Raw genomic sequence first — 16,364 nt, 5'->3', positions numbered from 1 at the left:
TATGTTTTCTTATTAATTACTGAGCCAGTTAGAATTACTGTTGTCTTTGACTTCTGTCTTATATACACACATTTACATACATATACCCTTTTATATATAGATACATTTATACCAAAACTTGTATGAGCTCACTGGAATATAGCTCTTTTTGGAGCATAGTTCTGACTTTGAAGACTTTTAGAGGAGGTTAGAAGGTAATTACATGCAAATACCTTTTTCTGCCCCAATTATGGTTATCTTTCTTTGTAGGAGTAAAACTGCTGCTGCTGCTGCTGATGTGAATGGATTTAAACCTTTGTCAGGCAATGAGGTATTTTTTTTTTAAAAGTGGTTTTAAATGTAGTTCTTTAATATAAGAAAGCATATACATTAAAATCTTAATTTTTTTCTTTTTTCTGGTACATTTCAGTCAAGTCAGGATCATCTACTAAGAAATTGATTTGGTGGCTTCCTAATTTTTTGAAGTTTCTTTTCTTCATTTGACTTTAGTTTTACATGTATCTCAAACAAAAATGTTTTAAAAGCATTTATGTGTTGATTGGACTTCCTGACTTTGTTTAGCAGCTGAAGAACAATGGGAACCCTACTAGCCTGCCTTTGTCTAGAAAGGTTCTTAAGTCACTCAATCCTGCAGTCTATAGAAATGTGGAATATGAAATTTGGCTGAAGTCTAAACAAGGTGTGTTAAAAATCTGCATTTTCCATAAATTTGCTTTGTAGCACTTGAAAATAAGTCAACTTTATATTATACTGACCTTTTTTTTTTTAACAGCTCAGCAAAAACATGATTATTCCATTGCTGCTGGCTTACAATATGAAGTTGGAGACAAATGTCAAGTAAGTGACTTATGTAAAAGAAGAAGAGATTTTACTTGAAACTTTCCTTTTTCTAGAAAAACTTTGCTTATTCTAATACGAACCGAGAAAACAGCTGAGGTGTGAATGTGTTGTTAATTTGGGATTTCAGAATATATTTATCATGTATATACATTTTAATAGTTTCAAGTATTTAGCTTTTTGACTCATTTGAATACATTGCTAAAATTGTATGTATCTGAAACCGTGGCATCCCATCACATGATCTTTAAAAACAATTCAGCCTTTGGTATTACTTGGTTCAAAGAAGTAACGATAACATTTCAGATATTGAGGTATTTTTGTTAAAATTGACTGAAATTGATTCAAAATTGACTTTATAGGTCATTTAGTTTTGTTTATGAAAATCATCTTGGGAGATGTTGATACGTACACAATGTTTACTGTTGGACTGAGGAAGGAAAGTGAACCACAGAGGAGTTTTTGCCAATTAATATGAATAAGCAGCTGCCCTGGGTTTGAGTAGCTGATTGTTAAAGGAAAAAGTTGGATTAAAATCAGTGTTTCTTAAACTAGTGGTTAACTCTCACTCCCTGCCTCCCCCGTACCATCGAACATTCAGCAGCATCTAGAGACATTTTTTATTGTCACAATTGGGAGGGTGCTACTGACATCTAGTGGGTAGAGGCCAAAGCTGTGGCCAAACATGCTGCAATGAACAGGACAGCCTCCCTCATCTCCCTCTAACAAAGAATGCCTAGTCCAAAGTGTCAGTAATGCTTAGGCAGAAGAAACCCTAGGTAAGATAATTTACAAGGTCTCTTTTCTTGTTTTTTGTTCTTCGTTTGTGGAAAAATATTGCTATTTCAAAAACAAAAACAAAACCCCCACATACACAAAAAATGTTATGTGGAAGTTAATTCTCATCAGAAATTATTTCCATCAAAAAGTGTTGCCTTTTAAAAAACTACTTTAAAACAGCCAGTGGCAAACATTTCTTTTTGACTTATGGAGGAAACACTCATTTACTTTATGATAAATTGGTTTATGTGAAGTCATCTGATTAGCCAGGATTTTATCTTAAGAACCTTTAATAGTTCTGGTTCTGGGGTATTTAAAGGTGAGGGAGAAGAGAACATGATTCATTCAGGTACTGCCTTATGGGATTGTCATAAATCTGCTCTAATTGTAGAAGGGAATTGTGGAAGTTTTTACTACATTGATTGGGAAAACTTGAAAGAGAACAAGTGAGATTAAATCCAGGGTTTAAAGGTCTCTCTCCCCACCCTTCTCAAAAGAGAAGATGGCTTATGCTGTATCACTAAAGTCGTGTTACTTATTTTAAGTCAAGCATATTTGCTTTGAGGTTGAAATTGCTTTTGGTAAAGTAGATGCTTTTGATAAAGTAGATAGTAAAGCACATGCTTTCATTTTTTTCCTTTTTAGAGTATTTTATTTCTGTCTGTACTACTTGACCATTTTATTTGGATAACATCTCATTAAAATTTTAAGAAACTGAGATGACTCTAAGGTGACTTGTTTACTCAAGTGTGTAAGATGTAGTTTAAACTTTTGATAACTAAGTTCAGAAAATAATTTTTTTATTGTGAAACTTTTGAAGGAAAAATGTCTTGTTGTCATTGATGAAGAATGAAATACCAGCTTGAGGACTTTGATTTACTACTGAAAGTGGGAGGTTGCTTAAAGCATTGTCCTGTATGTTATACTTGGCAGGTGCACAATTCAGTGTGGGCAGGTGCACAATTCAGTGTGGGCAGTTTAACTATAGGAAGAAAACTTAGGCTTATTTACTCTTTTATCATGGATTTACAACTGTAATATTAATTGTATGCTAGAGAACAGTTAATGGATCTATTTTTAGGGATAAAAATCACAGTTGCACATTTTTAATATAGGAAAAATGGGAAGATAATAATTGTAATAGTAGTTGCTCTCACTTGTAGAGTGGTTGCTGTGTGCAAGTTGGTATCCTTTATGTGTATCCTGTGCACCCCCATTCCATCTCCATGAGTTCTGTGACGTAGGTACTATTATTAGCTCCATTTTGCATTATGAGAAAACTGAAGGGAGAGAAAAATAACTTGCCCAAGGTCATACTGCTGGCAAGTGGAAAAGCCAGACCTGGAAGCCTGGGGTATGTGGGGCCACAGCCCTGCCTTCAGAACCAGGACATGTTGCCTCTTTTGTTTAGAGCCTTAACATATTGTGCTCCTACTTTTTGAACAATTTAGAAAATAAGTTTAGAAAAAAATTTAGAAGGACAAAGAAGAAAAGGTTTTCTTTCTTTTAGGTAGGAGATATGGAGGTTTGGGAGGTTAAGGAGATGGATTTTATTGTAGACCTATTTGAACTTGTTTTTACTGATAAACTTTATTTTCTGTTTAATTAAAGAGTAAATTTTAAAAGCCGGGTGTGGTGGCTCACGCCTGTAATCCCAGCACTTTGGGAGGCCGAGGCGGGTGGATCACTTGAGGTCAGGAGTTTGAGACCAGGCTGGCCAACACAGTGAAACCCTGTCTCTACTAAAAATACAAAAAAAAAAAAAAAAGTAGCCTAGTGTGGTGTCATGCACCTGTGATCGCAGCTACTCGGGAGGCTGAGGTAGGAGAATCCCAGGCTTGAACCAGGGAGGTGGAGGTTGCAGTGAGCCAAGATTGTGCCTCTGCACTTCAGCCTGGGTGACAGAGCGAGACCCTGTCTCAAGAAAAAAAAAAAACCGATGATTAATGCAAAGGAAGCAGGTGACTGATTTTTTTTTTCCTTTTCATTTTTGGAATTTTTAACAGGTTAGGTTGGATCACAATGGAAAATATTTGAATGCAGATGTTCAAGGAGTTCATTCTGAGAATGGACCAGTTTTGGTTGAAGAACTGGGAAAGAAGTATGTACTACTCTTCAGCTAAGGCATTTACTGCCTCCTCCATTTAGCCTAATCATGAGCATTTTAAAATGGCTTTCAGTATTTGAAAATTCAGTGAAAGATAATTGCCCATGTATAGAAAGTATATTTGGGCCAGGGACGGTGGCTCATGCCTGTAATCCCAGCACTTTGGAAGGCTGAGATGGGCGGATCATGAGGTCAGGAGATCGAGATCATCCTGGCCAACACGGTGAAACCCTGTCTCTACTGAAAATACAAAAGTTAGCTGGACATGGCAGCGCGTGCCTGTAAATCCCAGCTACTCGAGAGGCTGAGGGAGGAGAATCGCTTGAACCAGGGAGGCAGAGGTTGCAGTGAGCCACTGCACTCCAGCCTGGCGACAGAGCTAGACTTTGTCTTAAAAAAACAAAAAGAAAGCATATTTGTTCCGACCTCTAGAAAAGCACTAAATGTGCAAATTTAGTATTTTGCACATTGTCAAACTTTAAATGAAGATTGTTTTGTTGCCTACTGTTTAAAATGTACCATTGTGCACAAAGGCAGTTCAAGAAATTGACTAGATCGTAATATGGGAGCTTTGGAGGGATTCATTTTAAATTCATTCAGTACTGCATTGCATGTAGTTAGTATTCAGTCAGTGTTTGTCAGATGGAGTAGCAAAATATTGTTGGCTTACCTTATACAGTGTTATTTTAGAGCATTTTTGTTTCAGTTGCTGCTGGGCGTTATTAGAGAAAAAGGTAGTAAGTCACACCTTAAACTTTACTGTGGAAAAATTTAAACATATACAAATTAAGAATAGATCCCCATTATAACTAACAGCACCATTTTTGAATCCCAATATAACTCAACACCCATTTTTAGCAACTCACAGCATTTGGCAATTTTTTTTTTCATTTTTTTGAGACAGAGTCTTGCCCTGTGACCCAGGCTGTAGTGCAATGGCGCAATTTTGGCTCACTGCAACCTCCTCCTCCCGGGTTCAAGTGATTCTCCTGTCTCAGCCTCCCAAGTAGCTGAGATTACAGGCATGCGTCACTATGCCCGGATAATTTTTTCTGTCTTTAGTAGAGACGGGGTTTGACCATGTTGGCTAGGCTGGTCTTGAACCCCTTGACCTTGTGATCCGCCCACCTCAGCCTCCCCAAGTGCTGGGATTACAGGCATGAGCCACTGCACCTGGCCTTGGCAATATTTTCTATTCTGTTTTCCCTAATATGTTTTTAAAAAATGAAATTGGCAAATTTTGAAGGAATCCAAACATCACACCATTTCTCCAGTAGATGTTTATATGTTTCTCTAACAGAATAAAGACTTCCTTCCCCACCTTAACTACAGTACCATTATCCTGTCTAACAGAATAAATCATTCTGTATTTATTTCACTTTTGCTTAGATTGTGATTCAACCGTCTTTTTTTAAGATTAGAAAATATGCTTTTGATTTATATCATTTTATTTGATTAGAATTACATCTGGATTGGTAAATGCAATTTGTACGTTAATTGTAATTTGTTTTTAATGTAAGAAATAAAACTAGAAATTCTTATATAAGCTGAAAATAAATATGCAGAATATTTAAGTATTCTTACTAGGGTATTTTAAGCTATCACAAGTCTTTTCCCCTTTGAAGGCACACATCAAAGAACCTCAAGGCACCTCCCCCAGAAAGCTGGAACACAGTGTCAGGGAAGAAGATGAAAAAACCTTCCACTTCTGGACAAAATTTCCATTCTGGTAGGAGCACATCAAGCTATCATTCCTTTGGGATTGGGATGATGGTACTTGGGATTGTTTATAATATGAATATTATGATGTACTTTTGGGTTCTTACAACAGATATGGATTACAGAGGGCCAAAGAATCCAAGCAAGCCAATAAAAGCCCCATCAGCACTACCTCCTCGTCTGCAGCATCCTTCAGGAGTAAGACAGCATGCATTCTCTAGTCATTCTTCAGGGTCACAGTCTCAGAAATTCTCCAGTGAGCACAAAAATCTTAGCCGGACACCTTCACAGATCATAAGGTAACCTTCTTGAATGCAAGAGAAGTATAGAAATCAAGTAAGAGGCATTTGTTATATTTGCCACATTATGTGCATTTAAATAATTATAACTTTTTATTCATATCATTGTCCCTATATTAGTATTAAGAGCATTTTGGATAAAACTTCATGTGAGGATCTCAATTCTTTATAATTCTCTTCAAACAAAGCAAGAAAGTATATATACCTTTATCTTTTAGTAATTTTTTCAAATGGTTTGGGAGATGTTATTCTAGCCCAATCCTATTCTGGCACTTAATTATTTTCTGGTGGCTTGTAATAAGGTAAATACTGGATTCCAGATTGCATTCCTGTTTCCTTGGGAGGTGAGGATACTCCCATTTGTACAGGAACTTAAAGCACCCCAAAATCGTTGTTTTACTTTGATCTGATAAGTTTTGATTGTGGTAATGTCTCTTAATACTGAATGGGGCTACAATTTTAGGTCTGTGAAATATCAGCATTCGGACTAAGTATCCAGAGACAGATGAACTTTTAGGATCATTATTTTCCTGTGCTATGTGGATTTTAATTTTTTCCTAGTCTTCCCTTTCTGTTGAGTAATTTTATAGCCCTTTGGAAGAGCTTTATTTGAGAGGCTGTGTCTTATGTTGAAACTGTCTTCATCATGCAAATATGACCGTGTTTCCTGTGGAGTCTTCATAGGTGACTATGACAAGTACCTTTCCCATCGAAGCACCTTCTCAATTGCCCGAAGAGCTGTAGCATCAGCTTATGTGTTTGCTAACCCTCTGGTCTTTAGTTCCATTATTTCTGGCATTTGGGTGTTCCCTTTTTTGTGAATGCACTTAACATTTTGTCACTGAACATGTATAGGCTGGTGTGAAGGTCGTGAGGTTATCTCAGTTGATTGTTCACAGTCAGTTACAGATCAAACTCCTTGTTCTACTCTTTCACCCCTTCTCACTACTGTAGTTGGCTACTCTTAAAGAGAAAGGAAAGAAAAAAATATGTTTTAGCATCTTCAAGACAGAATTATAGGTTCTTAAGCTGACATTTATCAATACTGTTTTAGTTTCTTGGGGCAGTTGTAACAAAATACCATAAACTGGTCAGCTTAAAACAACAGAAATTTATTTTTTCACACTTCATGTTGCTAGAAGTCTGAAATCAAGTTGTTGCCAGGGCCATGCTCTCTCCGAAGGCTCTAGGGGAGAATCTGTTCCATGCTTGCCTCCTACTTCGGGAGTTGACTGCAGTCCTTGAGGTTCCTTGGCTTGTAGGTGCATCACTCCATTCTTTGCTTCCATCATCACATGGTGTTCTCCCCATGTGTCTGTGTCTGTCTCTTCTCATAAGGACATTAGTCATACTGGGTTTAGGTCCTACCTTACTCAGTATGACCTCACCTTAACTTGATTACATCTGAGAAGACCCTATTTCTAAATAAGGTCATGTGCACCAGGTACTAGAGATTAGGAATATGAACATATCTTTTTGAGAAATACAGTTCAATCCATAACAAATACTAATGATTCTAATCCGTTACATTACCTCTCCCACACAGAAAGAATTTATGCCACTAATTAACTAGTTATGGCTGAAGTTTGTTGTCTGGACATTGACCAAACTCCAGTAGCCCCTAGTGGTAGCTTACTCAATGCATGGAAAGTATCTAAGATATTAACTTACTTTGAATGTTAACTTTGGAAACCTAAAAATATAAAGTAACTATAGGAAGGTTATAGGCAGAACTTGTTTAATAACATTCTCATTTTTTGATAGAAAAAGCAATATTCTTTTTCCTTGAACACAAGTATACTCTTTAGTGATTTAAAGATTAAAAAAGAAAATACACACAGACTACAAAATGGCTAATTTAAATAAACTTATTTATTAGGAACTGAATTTACAATCCAGTGTGTTTCTGGTGTTGACTCTGATTGCCTATGAATTGGTATAGCGCTCAGATAGATGTCTTGTACCAATGATACTTTTAATCAACAGTTTTTTGTTTTTTTTTTGAGACAGAGTTTCACTCTTGTTGCCCAGGCTGGAGTGCAGTGGCTCGATCTTGGCTCACTGCATCCTCCATCTCCCGGGTTCAAGCAATTCCCATGCCTCAGCCTCCTGAGTAGCTGAGATTATATGCATGCATCACCATGCCTGGCTAATTTTGTATTTTTATTAAAGACGGGGTTTCACCATGTTGGTCAGGCTGGTCTCGAACTCCTGACCTTAGGTGATCGGCCCACCTCTGCCTTGCAAATTGCTGGGATTACAGGCGTGAGCCACCGCACCCAGCCTCTAATCAACAGTATTTTTAATACTATGGCATAGAGAAGCATATCTTATTAGGATCCTTTTTTATGTGTTAGCTATATGTGTTACTTGGTATATAAAAATACTTGATGGTGTGTGACAAGGCAGTGGTAATTAATACCATAGACATGAAACTTTAGAGATTTTTTGACATTGTGACTAATTACATTAGAACCTAGTGGTATTTGCAGTTTGTCATTAGGTTAGTATGCCTTCTCCATTGTGTGTGTGTGTGAATTTTACTAATGTATTAAAACATTTAAAAACTTTATTGAATATTTAAAGTAAGATTGTTACAAAATCTAGTCACATTTTAGAATTTTATAGCTAACAGTCTAATTGATTTAAGCCCAGTACAGTTCATCTTCATTGTATTTCTAATCTGTAACACATCACTTTTGAATTTCTTCTAGTTATAGAGCAAAAGAGAACTGTAGTGCTGGATATGAGACCTTCTTGGCCTCTCACTTTTTCCAGTTTTTCTTCATTGATAATTGTCTCTTCCTGTGGAGAAAACACAGAATATAACCAAAAACCAAGCAAGATTGCCATATATGCTTTTGTTAATGTGGCTATCCAGGAAATATTGTGGCTGAATATCTGTCTTCAAGCTAGATGAAAATAGATAGTAGTAGCTTCTCTCTGTGTGGTAGGTGAGGATGAGATGAAGGCCTTATAGTAGTGGCCATTTTTTTTGGGTGATAGGAGATGGTGATAAGGTAGTGCTAATTTTCCAGAGACTCCTGACAGTTGCTGAGTCCTCTTCAAAATTTTTTACCACTGGGATTTGGGAAGGATTGGTCTAAAATTTTGAGAGTCCAGATTTTCTATCCCTCCCTTTTTTCATCGATACCATTGGGGTTGACATCTGTCCTATTGTAATTAGGTTGTGATTATAAATGGGACTGTGTAAGGACATGAAATGCTTATTTATTTCAGAGGTAAAAAAAAAAAATCAGGTAACATCATAGTGCTCTGCTCTGTTGAGGAGGATAATATTTCTTTGTACTGTGACAAAGTATTTTTCTTACAGGTTTTTAGATTTTCGTATTCCATTTTGAACAACTGTTAGACATGATAGAAATAATATTCATACTGCCTTTAATAGTTATAAGCCATATAATACATTAGGGTTGGATTATAGGGTACTAAACTCTATTCATGAATTTCTTGTCATCCTCTTTTGACCAAAATTATGTTGAAATGACAGCAGTCTTATCTATGCAATTGGTATCCAACCTGACATGTTTTAGTTTTTCTTTTTCAGCTCTCTGTCTCCCTTGGTGGTGTCATAAACAAGTGGGAAGATGGTCCTAGTGTCTCGTTGGACCCTTGGACCATTCCCCTTTACTTAGAACAGAAAGTGAGAATGCTTTTGAGACCTAAACTAATAACTTTCCCTTTGAGAATTAATTCGTAATGAAAATATTGGAATATGGTATAACAAGTATATACAGTGCTCACTCATTTTTGTATCATTTGGAAATAAGTTTTTTTTTCTTTTCCCCTCTACCTCCCATTGCTGTTTGTCTTCTTGACTCTCTGTAAGGTGGCTAATGCTACAGGAGCTTCCATTTGCTAAACATTTATTAACCAGGCTGCCAAATGTTCTAAAATGTCAGTGTAGCTAAATTAGTAAAATGTTTGTATTGCAAAATAGATCATTTTATTTTAGGTACTCAGTACAGTTTTTTGTTTTTTTTTTTTTTGACAAGAATGTTTTATTTATTTATTTATTTTCTGACAAGAATGTTTTATTTGACAGAAAACCTGATCGTGAAAGAGTTGAGGATTTTGATCACACAAGTCGAGAATCTAACTATTTCGGCCTTTCCCCAGAAGAGCGCAGAGAGAAGCAAGCTATAGAAGAATCCCGTTTACTCTATGAGATTCAGAACAGAGATGAACAGGCTTTCCCAGCCCTTTCCGTATGTATGAAAAGACAGTTTAAAAGTCATTACATAGAAGTTTCTCTTAATACAGTTTTTAGATTAAGCCATAGTTCCCAAGGGTAAACTAATAATTTTTAAACTCTAAATACTTTAAAGATCACATTTTTCACATTTTTCCTATTTTTCCTTTTCACATATTTAGTAATATCTCTAGGTCAAGGTTGATGATAGAGTTGAGGCAAGTAAACTGGTTTGTTCACTTGTAGTGTTTGGTGTTTTCTTTTGAACTAAAACGTGTTTAATTTGTTAGCAAAAGTACTATGTAGTAGAGGTTCATGATTTAGCTAATCCGTTACAAGATACATGTGTAAAATCAGGAATCCCTTTTGAGAGCTGTCTTTCAGGGTGTTTGCTGTTGGAGGTGGTAGCACATGTCATCCTGTGGCTTTGTCCTTTCTCCATGTGTCAGGCACTGGGCTGTGATGGATGCTTCTCTGATAAAAGAAGTGTTCTCTACCTTCAGGTTTCTTAATTCTTTTTGGGAAGTCAGAAGGGAAAACTGTTCTCATGTAGAATGAAGTATGTGCTCTGTGAGGTGGGTTTGTTGGCAGCACAGAGGAGGGGTACCTAATTCATTCTCATGTCTGGGAGCCTGTGCCTGTGGTCTTTTACATCTTGGTAAGTAGTACCCAAATGACCTATGATACAGAATGGTGGTTGGACACTTTCTCTCTTTAGATTAAATAAATAATGGACTGTTACAGGAGGTTACCCAGTATACCAGTATAAAACATTAAAGCCCCACACACTCAGGTCTGTCTTCTGGTCTCTGTGGGACTCCCTTAGAGGCTTGAGGAGGAGCTCAGTTGAAAACAGGTGATCTGGAATAGAAGTTTAATCTGGCACAGGCATTGGAGTTTAGGAATTATTGGAAGAAGTGCCGAATCCATTTAGGAATAATTGAAGTGCCCAAATCCGTACATAAATAAGCATTGTTTATGTTCTAAGTACATTTATCTCTCATGTCATGTGTGTTATTATATAAATAACAACTACAAATTGTTTAAGCTTGTATTCATACTATTATGCATTTTTCAGTTAGTGAATTGTAAATGTACAACTACTGTAATATGGGTACAGATTGTGAAATTTCTTGTTAAGAGTGGGGTCCTTCATACTCATCATTTTTAGACTAAGGAGTTTGATACTGATTGCTTTTGATAGTGGCTCAGATTTGTTTTCTAGAAAACTCCTGTTAGAGAGGGCTGAGATCCTCCTCTTAGCTGCGTGGAACATTTATTTAGAATGCCAAAACAGGAACCTAGAACCTTCAATGATAATTTAGCTTAAAAACCTGACTTATTTCAGTCCCTGATCTCATGCAGAGTTTAAGTGATTTGCTGACAGTAGACATTTCAGTAGTAAGAATCCTAGTGCACTATATTTGCTAATTTGCACTTAAGTTCTCCCCAACTCCCCACCAAAAAATACGGCGCTACAATGACTTTTTTGGAAGGTTGGCACAGAAGATGTTGTTGTTTTTGAAGGAAAAGTTGTAGAGTAAAGGTTTGGTCAGGGTGGCTTCCTGAGATAGGGATATGAAGATTAAGCCTACTAATCCAAGTTGAAATCTGATTGCTTAATCCTTTCGACTTAGCGATAAGACTATTAATCTAGGATGTATAATTATGGACCCTAGATTCTATCTTTTTTAGTTTCAGTTAAAAATACAGGGCTGTGAATTTTAAGATTTTAGAAGTATGAAGAGTAAGATTAATTACAGAATTTGTTCATGTATTTGTGGGTAAATCTTTAACACAAAATGTTGGGTTTTGTTCATTTTAAAGAGCTCATCAGTCAGTCAGTCAGCTTCTCAGAGTAGCAATCCATGTGTCCAGAGAAAATCATCACATGTAAGTGATAGAAAAGGAAGCAGGCGGAGAATGGATACAGAAGAACGAAAAGACAAAGGTAAGTTATCTCATCATTAGAAAGCAGATGCTAGAGATCTCTTTAGATGACTGACTTAATGTCATATATTTGGGAAAGAACACTTTTTAAGTTGTTAAGTAGTTTATCTAATGTCACATATTTTGAATGTTGCAAAGAAGTATTGACTCAAGCTAAAGCATGTTAAATGCTATTCTAAAAACTACATTTTCGCTGACTAAACATGGTTCAAATAATACTTTTGGCTTCTTCTATCTTCGTATTTTGTTCTTCTGTGTTCAGACATGACTGGTGGCTTATGCTGTCTTTTTTAATCTTGATCTGCTACAGACTCTATTCATGGACATAGTCAGTTGGATAAAAGACCCGAACCAAGCACATTGGAGGTAAAAGTTTTAAACACTGCTTGCATCTTTTCTTTTTCTTTAATACTGTGATAGTACAGTAGGAAGAAGTGGAAGCAGGTGAAAATAATTTCAAAATTTTATAGCTGTGTATTAGGAAAGTAGAAAAGCAGGGAAAAGGTGATGGGGATTGAGAAGTCACTCACAAATTACGACAATTTCTTCAAGGTACATTAGGGTGCCCTGCCTGAATTGTTAGAAAGTAGCTTTTATTCTCTGTCCCTCTAGAGTGATATTTTTAAAGGAGAAGAGTATACTGTTTGAAGCCTTGCCTCCAATGAAAACTGCCCAGTAGCTTGATGTAATAAAGATGTTCAGGCAAAGTTAGCCTACCTGTTGAAGATAACATAGAATTGGAAAAAATACTCAGTGGTGAGAGGGTTCTGTCAGATACAGGTAGGGTGAATTATAAAAGGAAACCATCAATTATTCCAGAATGTGGGTCTCTGAAATACAAAACTTTGCTTCTTTTTGCTTCCAAAGAATATTACTGATGATAAATATGCAACAGTTTCATCACCATCAAAGTCAAAGAAGTTAGAGTGCTCTTCTCCTGCAGAACAAGTAAGTATATTGTTGCATTTAACATTGAATGCTCCACTCTCTGGGTTTCTTTGCTCTGTATATAGGATCATTTAAAAACAGAAAACATCAGTATGGGAAATGGGAGAATTTTTTCTAGCATCACAGTTTGGCTGTGGTTATGATTTTTAAATGTATTCTGATGTTAGTCTAGAATGTTCTTGATATTTATGGAATGTTATAGAAATAATCACCATTTTCTGGTGACTGAGACCATTCTTTTGAATTGATTTTGAATATATTTATATTTGTTACTGTTATATTTGATACTTTGTATTACTTTGGTAGATTTACTTGAAAATTAGATTTTTGAAGGGAAACTGAATTTCTGCTTTATTTCAAAATTTTAAAGAGTTGTCTGCATCAGTTATCTCACAGATGGGAGGGGATGTACTGATTGAAAAGGTTTGAAAAATATGCATTAAAAAAATACCAATTTACAAATTTCGTGATGAACCTGTGTTCTAGCAGACATTTTAGTTCTTGATCCTAATACAAGAGTAGAGAAAGTTAAATGTTAAATGCCTTTCAACCAACATTCTTCATACTGGTAAGAAAGCATATAGTTGTATGAGGAGTTTTTCTAAATAATCATGAATTTCAAGATTTCAATGATTTTGCTCACTTGCCTTAAAAGTATTGTGTTGTATTTAACTCTGCTAGTGGATAGGTGCGGTGGCTCACGCCTGTAATTCCAGCACTTTGGGATGCCAAGGCGGGCAGATCACTTGAGCCCAAGCGTTTTGAGACTAGCCTGGGCAACAGGGTGAAACCCTGTCTGTATTAAAAGATACAGTCCTTGTTGGTAGGCAACCCTTGGTTAGGATCAAATTTGTTTGCATGTTATCTTTAGCTACTGTGTGTTTTTTTTACATTTCTAAGACTATAAGGGCTATTTGTACTTCATTTGTATAAAAGGCAGGCAACTCAATATGTATCTAGTGGTTAGAATTAGTTTTAAAGCAAAATGACCTCTTGTCTTTTTCTGTCTTCCCCCACTCACCCCACCCCCTTCTTGAAGAAGCCAGCAGAACAGTTGTCTTTGTCAAATCCAGCTCCCCTTCTAGTTTCTCCAGAGGTACATCTAACTCCTGCGGTGCCTTCTTTACCAGCCACTGTGCCAGCCTGGCCAAGTGAACCTACAACTTTTGGACCAACAGGTTAGAGAAGGGTTTAGAAAATCTAGCCAGCCAAAATGCCTTTCTAGTTAGAGACTTCAAATTCTTGAGTGAAAGTTTGACCTCCGAGCAGGATTAGGTGTGTGGAGCCTCACAGAGCTTTCTGTGATACCCTGCTTTGCTCTGCTTCCAATGTGGAAAGACCATGTTCATTTGGTGTTGTATTCATCTGACATATGCCCTCATAGTCTCAGGAGCATGATGTTTGAGCTGGTTGCTTTGGTTGCTCAGCACTAATTAGCACCACAGTTTGATGCTTCCTTCATGGGCCAGCTCTTTACGGCCCCGTAATGAACCCCTTGACAGCCCCATGTCCTACACGTGCCTGCAAGAGCTACTATTAGAAGACATTGACTCAAAGCTTGTGTCCTGGGCATATTTCCTTCTTTGTGTCCAGGAGGGCTCTTGGTTGATATTAAAAGGTACTACTTTAGATTGGCTGTATCAGTTATACAGCATTCTTTATAGGTTAATGTAAGCATATTTGTAGAGATTTTCATCTTTTGTCATTTTGATTCCTTTTCTTCTCTTTTGTAGGTGTCCCTGCTCCAATTCCCGTTTTGTCAGTGACACAGACTTTGACCACTGGACCTGATTCTGCTGTATCCCAAGCTCATTTAACACCCTCTCCAGTTCCTGTGTCAATACAGGCAGTTAACCAGCCCTTGATGCCTTTGCCTCAGACATTGAGCCTTTATCAAGACCCACTCTATCCTGGGTTTCCTTGTAATGAAAAGGGAGATCGAGCCATTGTACCACCTTATTCACTGTGTCAGACTGGGGAGGACCTACCTAAAGGTGAGCTCCTTCTCCAAGTTCAAATCGACTTTATCAAGTCCAAACAAGCTTAGTAAGAAATGAAGAGATGTAAGTAGAGGTCAGAGGTCTGGTTTCTTAGTAAGCTCAAGGATGGGAAGGACAGCAAAGGTTTAGCTATTAGTCATTCTTGTTTCAGCTTGATTTATTAGAAAATGTATTATAAATTTTTTTTTTTTTGAGACAGAGTCTCTCTCTGTCACCCGGGCTGGAGTGCAGTGGTGTGATCTTGGCTCACTGCAACCTCCGCCTCCCGGATTCAAGCAGTTCTCCCACTTCAGCATCCTGAGTAGCTGGAAGTACAGGCACATGCCGCTAGGTCTGGCTAATTTTTTGTATTTTTTAGTAGAGACCTCTACTAACACGGGGTTTCACCGTGTTAGCCAGGATGGTCTCGGTCTCCCAATCCGCCTGCCTCGGCCTCCCGAAGTGCTGGGTTTACAGGCGTGAGCCACGCGCCTGGCCCAGAAAATTTTATTTTAATGTTTCTAGCATACTTGTTAATGCTAGTTTGCTTAGTAATGATACCTCCTTCTGTGTTTTTACATAAATGGACTTGAAACCATTCTGAATTAAGATAATTTCACTAATTAGATATCTAAACACTATGGAGCTTTATCAACAGTGGTCTGCATTTCAGAACTAAGACACGCATACATGAAAAAGTTACAGAGAAAAGCAAATATAGTATGTAGTGGCTGTTAAAGTAGTATATTTAACATGTCTTATTTTTGTTTAAAAAATTCTTTTAAAATTTGCTTTCCCTCTTTATTTTTAAGGAATTTACCCCTCCCTCATTTTTAGTTTCCAAAATTTTATATCTGTAAATTTGAGTAATGCACTGACTACTATATGCTGTTTACCTGGATTTATGTGGATGTTTTTGTTTATTAGTAGTTTGATGTTTGTGTCTATGAGTAATTGGCTCATGGCAAATAATACTTGGAAGAATATTATCCTGTGAATGATGCTAGTGATAAGTTAGGTTTTATGTTGATGTTACCATTCTCCTCAACATTTTTATTTCCTAATTTTTAAACCCCCAGAAAAGTTGAGAAAGAAAGCCACCTGAATGTCCTTTACGCAGATTCAGTTTTAATAGGATAAAAATTTCAATCTAAGCCATTTTGGGATTTATATGCTAACAGACAAAGCATATTGAATCTGGAATTAACCTTTGGGAACAACCTGTTTTTGGGTTGTGTTATATTACAGTTTTTATCTATGTTTTGTATCACAGGCTAGAGAAAACAATTATAGTAGGTAAAATTGTCTTTAGAACTATATATTTAATGAGGATGATTTAAAAAAATCTCTGAAGATATGTAATTTTAACAAGTGATTACTTTATTTTTAGATAAGAATATCCTTCGATTCTTCTTCAATCTTGGTGTGAAGGTATTTATATTTTATCATCTTAAAAGTTATTTTATTCATTAATACGGTTTTAAATTATTACTAGTGTTAACTTGTACCCTGTCAGTCAGTAACTTAAAGTT

General features: G+C 36.6%; 1 protein-coding gene across 3 annotated transcripts in view; it reads left to right on the top strand.

Annotated features, from left to right (window-relative positions):
* OTUD4 (OTU deubiquitinase 4) overlaps positions 1 to 16,364 on the top strand; it is a 47,270-nt gene that overhangs the window by 24,730 nt on the left and 6,176 nt on the right. For 2 of the 3 annotated variants that reach the window (XM_058436786.1, XM_032147773.2), the window contains exons 8-20: positions 250 to 310; positions 562 to 679; positions 773 to 837; positions 3,624 to 3,718; positions 5,350 to 5,453; positions 5,556 to 5,742; positions 9,809 to 9,971; positions 11,783 to 11,906; positions 12,216 to 12,271; positions 12,773 to 12,853; positions 13,893 to 14,031; positions 14,587 to 14,847; positions 16,223 to 16,263. In XM_058436786.1, the coding sequence (XP_058292769.1) occupies positions 250 to 310; positions 562 to 679; positions 773 to 837; positions 3,624 to 3,718; positions 5,350 to 5,453; positions 5,556 to 5,742; positions 9,809 to 9,971; positions 11,783 to 11,906; positions 12,216 to 12,271; positions 12,773 to 12,853; positions 13,893 to 14,031; positions 14,587 to 14,847; positions 16,223 to 16,263 (1,495 nt within the window). The remainder of the gene's footprint in view (positions 1 to 249; positions 311 to 561; positions 680 to 772; positions 838 to 3,623; positions 3,719 to 5,349; positions 5,454 to 5,555; positions 5,743 to 9,808; positions 9,972 to 11,782; positions 11,907 to 12,215; positions 12,272 to 12,772; positions 12,854 to 13,892; positions 14,032 to 14,586; positions 14,848 to 16,222; positions 16,264 to 16,364) is intronic. The other variant, XM_032147777.2, reaches the window with a different exon arrangement.

Source organism: Hylobates moloch, unplaced genomic scaffold (genome assembly GCF_009828535.3).
Source record: "Hylobates moloch isolate HMO894 unplaced genomic scaffold, HMol_V3 SCAFFOLD_3, whole genome shotgun sequence".
Taxonomy (NCBI): Eukaryota; Metazoa; Chordata; class Mammalia; order Primates; family Hylobatidae; genus Hylobates; species Hylobates moloch.
This window is presented reverse-complemented; position numbering and strand designations above follow the sequence as displayed.